The 14,152-nt window shown below is 37.5% G+C and overlaps 1 protein-coding gene across 6 annotated transcripts in view; it reads left to right on the top strand.

Annotated features, from left to right (window-relative positions):
* The window catches only part of igf2bp2a (insulin-like growth factor 2 mRNA binding protein 2a), a 127,361-nt gene extending 114,185 nt beyond the window's left edge, over window positions 1-13,176 (top strand). For all 6 annotated transcript variants that reach the window (XM_057853430.1, XM_057853431.1, XM_057853432.1 and 3 more), the window contains one exon: window positions 1,916-13,176. In XM_057853430.1, coding sequence (XP_057709413.1) covers window positions 1,916-2,014 — 99 coding nt within the window. In that variant the 3' untranslated portion in view covers window positions 2,015-13,176. The remainder of the gene's footprint in view (window positions 1-1,915) is intronic.
* Window positions 13,177-14,152: the final 976 nt, after the last annotated feature.

The raw sequence follows: 14,152 nt of genomic DNA, 5'->3' as shown, positions 1-14,152 counted from the left end.
TTCCTTGGGTATGCGTACGTTCCCATAGCAACCAGTCCTGGTATTGTCCTACGTCACAAGTGCTACGTATTCTGGGAGCGAGAATAGGCGTAAGTTGCGCATTTCGAGGCAGAGGACGGCCACCTGTTAAAATGTGTGCGTCCATGAACAAATGTAAATATATCCAGATTAGTCAGTGTAAAGTGCTTAGTTCTCGTCACTTTTATGGCCAAGTTGACCGCACGTGCACGCAGCGCGCACTCGCACCCCCTCACTTTTATGTTCATTATACTGCGCGAGTATATACTGTATGCGTGTCTCATGATTCAGAAGGGCCCCATGTTGCTTGTTGCCTGGGGCCCCCAGCACCTTTGCTACGCCTCTGAGCAAAGGTAGGAGAGGGAACAGATTCAGAGCCTCACCTGCATATTGATATATATATATAATATATATATATATATATATTATATACAGTATACATATATATTAGGGGTGTGACGGTACACACAAGTCACGGTTCAGTACGTACAGGAGTCAAGGTTTGGTGAGGGTCCAGTACAACAGGAAAACCAAAAAGCCTTTATTCAGGAGTCAAGGTTTGGTGAGGGTCCAGTGCAACAGGAAAAACAAAAAGCCTTTATTCTCACAGCATTTGAATGTTAACGTTTTTATACCGTTACACTCTTATGCAGGTGAAATTAAAAATAAAATGTAAAAAGTGTTACCTATGTTTTTTTTTGTTTTTTTTTGGGGGGGGGGGGGGGTTACATCAGTTACTTTGCCAAGTAACTAATTACTCTTAAATTGAGATAACTGAGTTACCAATTAAATTACTTTTTGGGAAAAGTAATTTGTAACTGTATTTACTTTTTTAAAGTAAGATTAACAACACTGCCTTTCAAGCAGCTGTGTCAAACTCATCTGTGATGGGCCATATCATTATTTTCATCATTCATCATTATTCAAGGCTCCCACGATTAATCAACTCATGGACAACTAATAGATCCAATAAATTGACAAAAATGTTTATTCATTCATTCATTCTTATATTCAAAAGTTTTTTTGAGGTATTGTTGAGCTCAAAAATGTCCAAATCCCCTTTTTTTGCGTTTTAAATAGCAAATACTGTCTAATATAGTTTTCATTTACATTTTAAAAAATCTTTTTACATATTTTAATTTAAAAAAAAAAAGAACATAAAAGGTTGAAGACTATCAATATTCTCTTCTTGTTGATTGTTTTAAATTTACATTTTTTCATTTAAAAAAGAACAATCATTTCTTTTCTTTTAAATATTTTTAACTTATTGTTTAAAAAAAACATGTTTACAAGTTTAAAATTTTCACACACACAAAAAAAAAACCCAGTAAGTATTCTCTGATTTCTCTAGTCCTCAACCTATCATTGAGCAGCACATACATATTACCGTATTTAAATTTCATTTCAGTGACAAAACATAATTGACTTCCACGAGCCACACCAAATGACCTGGCGGGCCGGATATGGCCCCCAGTCCTTGAGTTTGACAGCTGTGCTTTAAAGGGACAAACAATTCGTAAAAATGACCTTCCTGTGAAATCCGGTTGCTTAAAGTCTTTAAGTATAGAAATTGTGAAATCCTTAAACCTCAGATAATGGCAAAAATGTTTATATAAAAAATGAGAACACTTAGGAGCGAGACCATTTTATGACGTCAGTTTTGCTCACGCACACACTCATTGATCAACTCGAGCACAGGTGCATGCAATGATGAGTATTAAACTATTAATGTCATCACAAAGAAGGGTGTGCTATCTGGAATACTGACATTTAATTAGAAATATTGGCTTTAATTTATGTTATTCTTTACTATTACACATCAGAAAAAACATATTAAGCAAGATTCTTTGCTTGGAATGGACATTATAAATAAATGTGTTATCTGTCCCTTTAACAGACTGCACAGAGGAAAATCCGGGAGATCATTCAGCAGGTCAAACAGCAGGAACACAAACACCAGCGAGGCGCCGCCAGTTCACCGCAACACTCCAAGTGACCCGCGGGCGCCGGCCGATGAATGTAGCCCTCCCCAAAACGGACAGAGACCTCTAGTCAGACAACGGCCGCGACCCGAGGGGGAACGCGCAGGGCTGACCGGCGGCAGCGGGATCAAAAAATAACCAAAGAACTTCATCGAGAAGGGGAAGCGAGCGAGAGCCAAAGGCGGTGAGCGACGGTGCGCACTGCCAGCCCCGCGATAACACTCGCGGTGGGATACTGATATTGCAAGAACATCAAAAGGCGGACAAGCGTCGTCTTCACAAGGTAAAACAGAAACTAGCGCGTCACTCTGCCAATTTGTTCTCTTTAGTTGGATTAACATAATGTAGGCCTGACACGGATTAAGCAACTGTATTAACGACACAATTAAATCGAGATGGAGATGAACTATCCTTAGCAGTATTAACACAGGGTAGACAACTTATTGATATTTACAGGAGCAACCACATTGAGCAGTTCCCCTACTTTGGAGGGAAAAAAAAAATCAAAAATACAAGCCCCATTTGGAAATATGGTGAATGTTTTTTGTAACAAGCCTCTGTGTGTTTGTGTGCCAATGCTTCGTATCAATTTTTTTCCCCCTTCTCATCACTCTCTCATTTGAAAATTCGTTTTTTTAAGAGGAAAAGGAATATTTGAACGTGTGAATTTTTTCTGTGATATGCATGTGGGACCCGGCACAGCAAAATGAGTCACAATAAGGCAATTTTTAAAAAGTGAGATTTGGGCAAAATCAAATAGGGATTGAGCTCAGATTTTTGACAACAACCCTTCACTTGTCTCAAGCGAAGCGCATTTGTTAGGTTGGACAACCACCCATTTACTTCACTGCCATGCATTTGCAGCGCCATCCAAATTTCATGTTGACATCTGATTCGGAATGCTAGCACGTTCTATGTTCTTTTCTAAAAATCATATTGTTATTTACCTTAAGAATTCATAGAAAAGTCTGTCTTCATTAACTCATTGGCTGCCTTTGACCGTGATAAATGTTGCTTTAAAAATGAACTATTTTTACATTCCCCACAAAGTAACTTGGCATATGACCATTTTTAATCCTGAAACTAAAAAAATTGATCAACAGCCTCTTTACTGTTGTAACAGTTTCAATGTTTTCATGAACTTATTGGCTGCCATTGACGGCGGTAGACATCGAATCCATTTGGATTGGGAAGGGCTGGCAGCGATCAGATCGGATTTGACGTCTATTGCCGTCAATGGCACTGAAACATGATCATTCAATGCCATCCATCCCAGTTCAAATATATTTGACGTCTATCACTGTCAATTCCAGTGAATGAGTTAAAACCGTCAGACATTGCGTTTTCCGACCATAGACTATATATCCCACCAATCAGAAGCCAGTATATTTGGAAGTACATATACCAACAAGCTAAAGCTTTACTATAAAACGTCTTTATGCATTTGTTAGTTAATGTTAGCACAAAAGGTAGATTTATTAAAATGGATATGAGATTAGCAAAAAGGAATTTTCGTCTTTATACAGCTAGCCGTAAACTGGGAATTCATCATGTGGTTATTTTTTAAAATAAATTGTTTTCGATACATACCTTTTTAAAAAATAGGATTTTTGAACACTCTGGGATTTTTAGCTCATGACAACGGAATATTGAATCAATAAATAACATTGAATCAATAAATAAGCGTCTTGTTGATTCAAAGAACCATTAACGTAAAATACTGTTTTACGGGGAAATGTCAATTTTGAAAGATTTTACCAGAAATTTTTGCCTTGCATTTCTTAATCTCTCTGTGCAATGTACGACTCATTTTGCGATGCCGGCCACATATGTGCTTTACAATGAATTCCAACATGGTTGCAGAGTTATTTTTTTAGTAGTTCAATTCAAAAAGTGAAACTTGTTATACACTGTAAAATAAAAACTTGAAATTTCAAGTCAATCAATTTCACTAGAATTTTCAAGTTTTAAAGGAAAACTAAAAAAATCTAGTTAATTTTGAGTAAAATGGGGTCCAGTTAATTCATTCACTACCAAAGACAAACGACAATGTTGTTTGTTGTTCAACTGCTCATAACCAAGGAAAACAAAATAGTGGAAACAAACTTTTTTTAATGATGAAAGATAGGAATATAATCATTCTTTTGTAAGTTATGTGTTTATGTAACCAAGGGGATATCTCGTGACATGATGTTTGGTAGTCAATGAGTTAAGTATTATTAACTTAAATTTTAAGTAAACTGGACTTCCTTTTATAGTTTGAATTCAAAATTTTATGTATCACAAGAAATCCAGCATGTGGTGTTTTCTGTGCCAGGAAGACCAGTAACAAAACGAGCTAGGTTCTGCTGGATTTGTAGTGTTTTGGTACTGGTTTTGCTGGTACAAAAACAAGCATGTGCTGGATTTCTCAGCATGGTTTAAAAAATGTATAATAAATTTCCCCTACTGGGGATGGAACCCTGGCCTCGCAGTGCATCTGATCTGTGGTTAAGGCTAAATTCACACAACCTAACATTTCAAGTTCAGCTTGAATAAATGGAAGTCTTGCCCATAAACTTGCATAGGTGGGTACAGTAGCCAAAAATTTTACTCAAGTAAGAGTAGCGTAAAGCAAGTAAAAGTAGTCATCCAAAAAACTAAAAAAGTATTTGATGAAAAGAATACTGACATGAATGAGTAACATTGTAACTTACGTTTTTTTAAACAATGGTATTTTTTTTCTCAGCACAAAATTATTGTCTATATGAACTGTTGTTATAATGATACTGTACAATAACCCATTTTATAACCACATTAAGCTAAAGAAATACGAAATAAAGGAAAAGAAATCATTGAATTCCGCCGAGAAAAAAAAAAGACAGAAATGATGCATTATTCGCCCAAAGAGCATGAGTGCCCTCTAGTGGAGAAAATAGTTCCTAGTTTGAATAGTGAATAGTTCCTTCATAGTTACTATTATGAAATTAAAAGGATCATGTCTGCGGTTTTCCGTGGTCAGTCGGCGCCAAATAAATACTGGGAGAGAGGTTAAAATCCACGCTTTTGAGTCATGTTTTAGGGCAGTGCTATATCTCAAATAATTCATTTTTTTACAGTGCTTTAAAGACTCCATGTGATTGAATAGGCTGGCGTCAGTGGCGTAAACATAGAACGGCGAGCTTGTGTCTGATTGGTACAATGGAGTCATGTGATTATTGTTGCGACGTCTCATTGGTGAAATTGGTAGAACTACTCTTGGCATCGCTTAAAAAAAAAAAAAAAAATTCTAATATGTAGAATAAAGAGGAAAAATGTAGCGACTCTTGTGTAGCCCAAAGTAGCGGAGTAAGAGTAGCGTTTTTTTCTTCACAAATCTACTCAAATAAAAAGTATGGCTTAGTAAAACTACTCCTAGAAGACATTTTTTTCTCAAAAAGTTACTCAAGTAAATGTAATGGAGTACAAGTAACGCGTTACTACCCACCTCTGCAAACTTGATAATTCTAGTTAAATCAACTCATTTGATCAATACTCAAAATAACAAGTTACTTAAGAAAACTAAAGAATTTAAGTTATGTCTACTTCAAATCTTAAGTTAGGATGACTAATAGGAAATTCTCTTTTTTTACAGTGAATAATTTTAGCGTTCGATAAAACGTAATTTCTTAATAGAAATGTCACCTCAAAATTGATCTTGCATACAAACTTCCTTCCTTGAATTGAACTACTAATAATAAATCCAGCTTCCCGCCAAATTGAGGTCCATCTGTATGCGTAATAGTGAAAAAATGACTACTTTCATGGTCCTAATTATAAATATTAAGAAAAAATATACTGTTAGACAAACCTTTTTCATGTGACGTCACTTTCTCTACCTGTGTTCGCTAATGCTTTCGCTGCCTTTGACGGCAATAGTCGTCCAATCTATTTTGACTGGGAGAGGCTGGCAGTGAAGCGAAGTCAAGATGGATTGGACGTCTGTTGCTGTCCAGAAGTTTGGCGAAGGTAGTAAAGTGAAGTCTTTGAAAAGTGTCTACGTATTTGAATGTGCGCACACTCGGCCTTAAGGGGGTGTTGTGTGAGGATAGCTGGGTTTTTTTTTTGTTTGTTTGTTTTGCTTAGAGGCAAATGTGAAGGCGCTAACCCTCTCTCAGGGTTCGGGGGAGCTTTGTAAAAAAGCGTGACAGCTGTGAATGTACCAAACGCAGCCTTTAAAATATTATTTTCCCATTTTTAATACTAAACAAAGCAGCCCTGGCCTTGTTCAGCAGTGATTGTCACCTCAAGAGTTTTATGCAGGTCCCTCGAAAGCCTTATTTTATCACTCATCATCGCTAAAGTCATTGCCACACCTTCCTCCGAGTGCGTGTGTTAGTATGTCTGTGTAAATCTATATATAGCTATATATATATATCTTAAAAGAGAGAGTAATATTTATGAATCTATTTTTTTTCCTATTTTGTGATGAGACCTATTGATATAAAACAAAAAGTCTTCTTTTTCCTTTTTTTTTTTTTTTTTTTTTTTGCCCTATGGGACACTGCCATAATATTTTGAAGGGAAGTGTTTATTTTCGTGAAAATGAATAAAAAGAGAAAAAGCTGAAAAAAATGGGAGAACTTTAAAAAATGAACCAACGCAGGATGTAAACAGTGCGCGTATGTCAGTATTGTGATCTACCTCAGGCTTCAGGGTACCTCAGTCCAATCTTTCATTGCCCCTCAACGCACCCTCTCCCCTTTTTCCCCACGTTTTTTATGCCTTGTTAATTGATCAGTTTGATCCCTTTGAATGAATTTACAACAAAATGAGCCGTCTCCTGCAAAGAGGATGTTTTGCCGTTGCTGAGAGGTGAATTCCAAAATTTCTGGAATGGGTGTCCGAATGGTGATGGGGAGGAAAACAAAAAGTAATGCAAATCTGACGACAGAATTTAACCGACTGTACCTCCGAAAAATCAAATAAAAAGTTGGGGATGTTTATGTTGGGTTTGTTGAATTATGCTTCTTGTACCTTTGAAAAGCCTGTCGAATGACCCTTTCCACTCATTAGGGGAGTAGATGTCCAATCCGTTTCAGTTTACAATGGATTTGTATTACTGTCAATGGCGGATAATAGCTGCATTTCCATTATCCATAGATCTAGTCATGGGAACGCCTGAATTTGGAAAAAACTGTCCAATATCGAATAAAACATTTGTATGCTAGACGTTTCGATATTCAAATATATCGCCAAAGTGCAACAGAAACACTTTTTAAAAATTGATACGGCACAACATATGATCCTACCTGGTCACTTTTACTTCTCGGCTACATGAAACCGGTTTTGGGCGTCTATCTTCCCTCAGTAAAATCTCATGGGATGAGATTTACGAGAGTTACGAGGCTTTAAAAAAGTATTCAATGGATTATACATTGCTGAAATACCGCTTTTATTTTGCGAGAAACTGGCATGGAAACGCTACTAATGAGTTAAATGATGCCAGAAATATGCACTGGTAGTAGAGCTGGGAATCTTTGGGCACCTAACGATTCGATTATGATTACGATTCAGAGGCTCCGATTCGATTATAAAACGATTATTGATGCACCCCCCTCCTTTTTTTTTTTTTTTTTTTTTTTTTTTTTAATAAATGTTTTGTACATTAGTTCCAAAATTGTTCAAAAATACTCTCAGGCTAAACCAAACTACTATTTCAGTATCAAGTTAACATATAGCAGTAAATAAAATATACAAAAATAACAGTAAATAAAAAACTCCAGTCCCCATTCTGTATCAGCAGCTTTAAACTACATTCAATTAATTTAATGTTGTGAATCAACCGTTACAGTTGTTAAAATTGATCCCGTTATTCCATAATTTCCTTTTTGTCTACTTTCGACATGTGAAAGTTTTAAAACTATTTTAAAGATATATTCAAGTCAATATTTTACCGATTTAGGAGTATTTTAGATAAAAAGTGAATTAGGTTCGCTACAACAGCCTTGCAGGGAAGTGTACTGCTTTAAGATGGCGGCCGTTTACTAACGATCGCATCTAGTTTTTTGTAGATGTGCTGCTAACGCTACCGAATCTATATTGCATCTAGTCCTATATAAATGATATCTGCCGTAACATTATGTGGATGTACTTTGTAGCAGCTTTTCGGCAGCAGTCAAGTATGTTGTTGTGTTTTTTTATCTCGTGGCATGAGTTGAGCTAGAGCCTGAGTTGAGCATTGGCATTACCTGAGGGGCCGGGTAATGAGAAGTATGATGTTTAGCTACTCTCGCTCCGTTCCTCCATGCCTCTCGAAGACCGCGCGGCGCGCTGAGTGTGTTGTACTTCCACTTTACTTGGCATATTTCAATAATCGGAATTTGAATCTTCCACGGCCAAATCGCGAATAATCTAACAATCGGAAATTTTGCACACCTCTAATTGGTAGGCTGTAGCTTCACACTTAAGGTCTACCCTACTTAAGGTCTACGTCTACTTTTTGCCGTTTCCTGTTATGAAAGCTATTTTAAAAAGCGCAATTTGTCTCAGGGTTGTTGATCACATTGCGCGTGTACTAGTGTTGTTCCGATACCATTTTTTGGGGCATCCGATTCTGATGTGTGCCAGTGTTACCATTATCACACTTGCTGAAAAAGTATAAACTTTTTTTTTTTTTTTTTCTGTTAAACTAAGTAACTGCATACTTGCATGTAGGTTAAATCCTTGTTATAAGCATTTGGAACTGGCAGCCATTATGAATAGGTTGACCTGTGATTTGAAATTTCAACTGCATTGGTGTTCATAATAATACGAAGAACATCGTACTCGCTAATGCCAATGCCTCCATTTTAGTGCCGTATCGGTGCTGCTTCTGATACGAGCATCAGTGCAAATCTAGCATTTACAATTTCATTAATTTGCATTCACTTCAACATAGGAGTATAAATGAGTAATTTCACAACTGTAAAGAAAGATATAAATTCTTTGGATTACGATACACTATGTGCCGATATTACAGACCGCTACGATTCAGGTTAATGGAGAATTATATTAGTTAAAAATTTAAGTTACGTTTCACCTTAACCAATTAAAAAATACAAAGAAATTTTGATGTTTTTGACAATTTTGTCACTAAAATTTACAGTCATTTAAATGAAAACTATTTGTTTTGACAATACATATTTAAAATAAGACTATGTTGATCGATGCTTTGCGTACGCATCGATTTTATTGGAAAATTTCTTAACAGATCAATGGGATTATGGGTGTAACTCTATTCGAACGATACAGTACTTGCCCATATTACAAAATCCGGCACGATTCGAATCAAAGGCCTTTAAATGATTTGGTAAAATATGCACACAATTAACACGAAAACACAATAAAATATACGATGCATATTTGGTTTTTGACAATTTTGTTGCTGAAAATTCCACTTTTGAACAAAACAGCTAATCAAAAAGATGACGATATAATTTGATGTTGTGATGTTGTGTTTTGATCCATTTCAATTCAATTTTGCTTAACAAATTGTTATTTCAATCAGATCAATCCACATCGATGTATTGTTACACCCTTACGACAACGACAACTAGCAAAATAAACTGCATAGCAATGCACACAATCAAGTTTTTTTCTTAAAAGATATGTCAAGTTTGTGTTTTATTTTATTGTCTTGTTTTATTAAACTGTAAACTTGGAACCAAACAGTTGTTTCACTGTTCGAACCAGAAATCCCCTGAGGCAGAATGAGAACAAGTCTGACACCTTCAGAAAAGACAAACATGTGTTGTCACTCAAATTGACAACTAAGGAAAATTTGAAGTATTTAATGGACCTAATGCGCTTGTTTTGGGAATTTGGGGAAAATGGGCAGGTGTGGTAACCAATCTTACATCGGCCCATTGACCCATTGAATGTTCATTCATCCCTCCCAGTCAAAATGGATTGGACGTCTATCTCTGTCAATGGCACTCAGTGAGTTCTAAAAAAAATAAATAAATAAACAGGCTTTTCAAAGGTTAAAGAAGCATCCTTAAACCCTACCTTCCCAACATTTTGTCTGATGCTTTTCCCCTAACTGTAACTTCTGGGGGGGAAAAAATGACCTGTGAAAAAATAAATTTTATAACACACCAGCTGGCTAATTCTGTTGGTGATTTTTATTTTATTATTTTTTAAAAAGACAAAAAGACACACAGAGCTGCAAAAATACACTGACTTTTTAAATACGGTGTACAAAAAAAAAATATTTAGAATGTAGAACTTTTAGCTGGTGACACTAGTGGATGTGAGACCATCGTGTACGATAGCGTCTCATGCTACTGTCTCACACTAACGCATATCCTGTTTCCTGTTTCGCCGTTTTGTCCTCACCTCTTCTTTTATTTTTGAATTTTTTTGCAGTGTACATTTTGAGGATTACCTCTACGAAACAAAGACTGACTTTTTTTATTTAGTTTCTTGCGGTCAGTCCCAGTGAACACACGCAGTAACAGTAACCTCACACAATGCCTGAGGCAATTGTATCTGTCCTCGGCCTGCAAGACCGGCGCGTCACTAGTAGTTCTTGTGCTTAAAATTATTGGACGTCACTGGTAATGGGGCTGTACTGGTAGTTCTTGTACTTGAAAAAATCATTAGCTAACTAGCTCGCGTCTATAGTTTCACATGGAAGCAAGCTGTTTGTTGTCAATACAAGCTGTGTCACAATTCAGGGACTGCACAATTGAAGTTTGCATTTGAAGGCCTGTGTGAAGGCTTGTCCCAAGCCATTCAAACTTGGAGTAAGCTCTTCTCACTCACTCACAATGGATCCTCCCCATAGTCGATTTGAGATGAACGTTTCCACCTGCGCCAGCAGGCTAATCCAAGTATCCTTTACTTGCTTCTCCCACAGCTAGAAGAAATCATCTTAAATGGCAGCATCGACAGCATCAAATAAATATTAATAATAGTATTAATATAATATTATAATATTAATGATTTTTTTTTTTTTGCCTCCAGATACGGATTCTACCTCTCCAGTGTTGTTTTTGGCAGCCATTTTAATTTTTGTCTTAGTCTTTTGGACGAAAATACTTACGTATTAGTCTTAGGCGTATTTTAGTCAGTTTAAAATGTGTTAGTCTTCGTCTAGTTTTAGTCAACAAAAACTCAAATTTTGACTGATAATACACACTCAGCAGGAAAACAGCACATTGTTTGCAATTAATTAAACTCACCTGGAGACCATGAACTGTATGTAAAATGTTTTCCAAGAGTTTTAAGAAGACAGTCCCCATCCTAATGCTAACATGAACGCTATGCTAACACTACAAGTTAGTTTAGTGTGTGATGATCACTCAGCATAGACCTTTAAAGGCTAAAGCAACATGGCATAGCTAGCCAAAATAAAAAAACAAAACTTACCAAACAGCACCTGACATGTTTCACAAAATGAGCCTGGAATGGAGCGCTGAGACGCAGCACTTCACATAAGTGACACGACCAAACACTGCTAAATACGTTCTAACTACACATAGAATAAGAAAATATCACAAATTGTGAATTTATGACGGCAACTATGGCGAATTTTCATCTCGTTCTTGTGTCGTCAGACGACAACTGGCTTCCATGTCGTTATGTTTAGTCTCCCAAGACACGTTTTCAGCACATCATCATAGTGAAACAATCGTTTGTTGACGAAATCTTTTCGTTGTCGTCATCGTTGACGAAAACAACACTGCACCTCCCACTTCAAATAGATTGGAATTCTGCTAGTGATGAACTAATTTGGATTCAGACGAAATATTGGGCATCTATAATCTTAAGAAGGGTGACACGCGCTCCTTTTTTTACGGCGGCATGCTTAGCTGACGGCCATCTTGGGTGGTGCTGTCGGAATCTAGAACTCAAAAAGCACATATTGTGCAGCATTGGCACGTTTTTTTATAGTACATCCTCCCTGATACCGATGACGGCATTTTAGTGCTGTATCGGCACAACACTACTTATAAGTCAAACCATTCACACTTCACATACATTTTTATTGTAGGGTTTTTACTTATTCGAATGTCCAATGACTTATATTAAACTAAAACCCCAAATTCCGTCAAAACGTGACATTTGGTTGCTTAATTATAGTTTGCTTGACGGGTCAGCTATTTTATTGATACATAAGAAAATTCATTTAATTTTTTACAAGAAGGAAATACACCAAAGACTAGACTATCCATCCCATTACCGGGAAGAGGATCCTCAGTCACCCGCGTCCAGCAGGATGCAGTCTAGAAGGATGAAGACCCTGAATTGGGACACAGTTACAGACTTCAATATGTAGACGCCTAGTTGACAGGGATGTGGTTGAGGTTAGGGTTATGAATAGGATTACCTGTAGACCACTGCCAACAAGGCCCCAGTCTTGCAGACCGCAGACAGACCCTTCTCGCCTGAGGCTGCTCCTGCCTCCTTTCTCGCGATTTTAGCCGGTGAATTGGGCACTCCCAGGGTGCTTTGCTAGTGTACCGTTTTTTGACTTGGCAGAGGACGACCTGTCTTTCTGCCTTCCCTCTTTGGGGCTCTTTTAAGCGCAGCGTTCCCTCTCCAAGGTTGGACGCTCTTCCTTTTTGCGAGGTGGTGTTTTCTAAGGTTTTGGGGGTGTTGCTAGACTTTTAATACTCAGAAACTGAAAACCACACTTAACACACATCACTGAGGATGTATTATTAGCGAATTTAGTCAGATCACAACGGTGGTTGGATAGTTGTCGTTTTTTTTGTTTTTTTTCTAGGTTTATTTCGTCTTCTGTCGATCCGGTTTTCTCGTCACCGACACTGTGTAGATGATTCTTAGCTTCAAAGTTTCATTACAGTTAGACTGCTGTCGACATTCGAGTCCAAAACGGGACGAGTAGATTGACAAGAGGATCGGGGTTTGTAAGAATAGAACAATAGGACATTGGACGAGGACAATTGCGGTGGTGTTTTGTTCAATGACACCTCATATAGCACTAAACTTCGACTAGTGGTTTTACACATCTCGCCGTTCGGGAGATTCCTCGTGTGTGTATGTGTGTACGCGTGTATGTGTGTGTTCAATAAGTGAAACCCCTCCAATGTCTCCGAAACGCGTCAAAAGGTCACTGATGATTCCGAGCGTTCTGTTGTTTGACTTGTGAGTGAACTGTATTGCTGAGTAAATCTGGATCTGAGCAATAAACACCATTTGAAAAATGTTCCTATTTTATTTGTATTTATTTACCAGCTTACCTCATTTGCTGCCATTGAGGGCGAGAGAGGTCAGTTTTATTTGAATTGGGTGTTTTAGGAAAGAAAAAGTAAGTTGACAGGAATTCTGAAAGGACGACTATTACTTGCTATAAGCCATTTATTAACAGTTCTTAAATATAGTCTTACAATAAAGCACAGTCTTTAAATATTTATGCCCCCCCAACGTATCACCAGACGTAGGTAAAATGGTTAAAAAAAAAATTGGGAAAAAAACCTGTGTTGGTCACATATTTTGTACTAAAACGAGTCACCTGATTTCAAGAATTTACCTGAGCATATATTTTTCTTCCAATTTGAAGAAAAACCATCATAGCAATATTTACTTTAAACCAAGTAAAAAGATAAACACTTGCAATACTTAGTATGAAGAATACCACTGGATTATTTTGGTGCTTTTTCGCCCTGAGAAATGAAAACGTTTTTAAAACCTGACCTTTTTCACCTAATTCCGATCCTCTAAAAATGACGCCGTCAGTCCCTACTTTTTATACTTCCTTCTGTACCACCGGGGCAAGAGAAGCCTGGTGAACCGCCAGTAGGGATGGGCATCGAGTATCGATGGGATCCAGCACTAACACTCCGATGCTCCAGGAACCGTTCGAATTGTTAATTTTCGGTTCCATGTTTCGGTGCCCTGGCCGCCGATCGGAAAGCTGCCGAACACCACAAAGAAGAAGCCACATGAAACGTGTGTGCATTGCAACTTGATTTCAACCATGGACACGGTACGGCTGCACTCAAAAGTTTGGCTCAACTTCACAAAGAAAAATGTTTAGTCAGCTCAATGCAACATTTGCAACACAGCTATATCATGCAAAGGTGGCTGCACGACCAATATGATCAAACTCCTCCAGCTTCATGGAATACAAGTGCCGAGTAGTGCATAGTTAAGTGCCGCATATTTGACACGCTGCACAGGTC

This window comes from Corythoichthys intestinalis, chromosome 12 (assembly GCF_030265065.1).
Source record: "Corythoichthys intestinalis isolate RoL2023-P3 chromosome 12, ASM3026506v1, whole genome shotgun sequence".
Classification (NCBI taxonomy): Eukaryota; Metazoa; Chordata; class Actinopteri; order Syngnathiformes; family Syngnathidae; genus Corythoichthys; species Corythoichthys intestinalis.
Note: the sequence above shows the minus strand (reverse complement) of the source record. Positions and strands in the feature narration are given on the sequence as shown.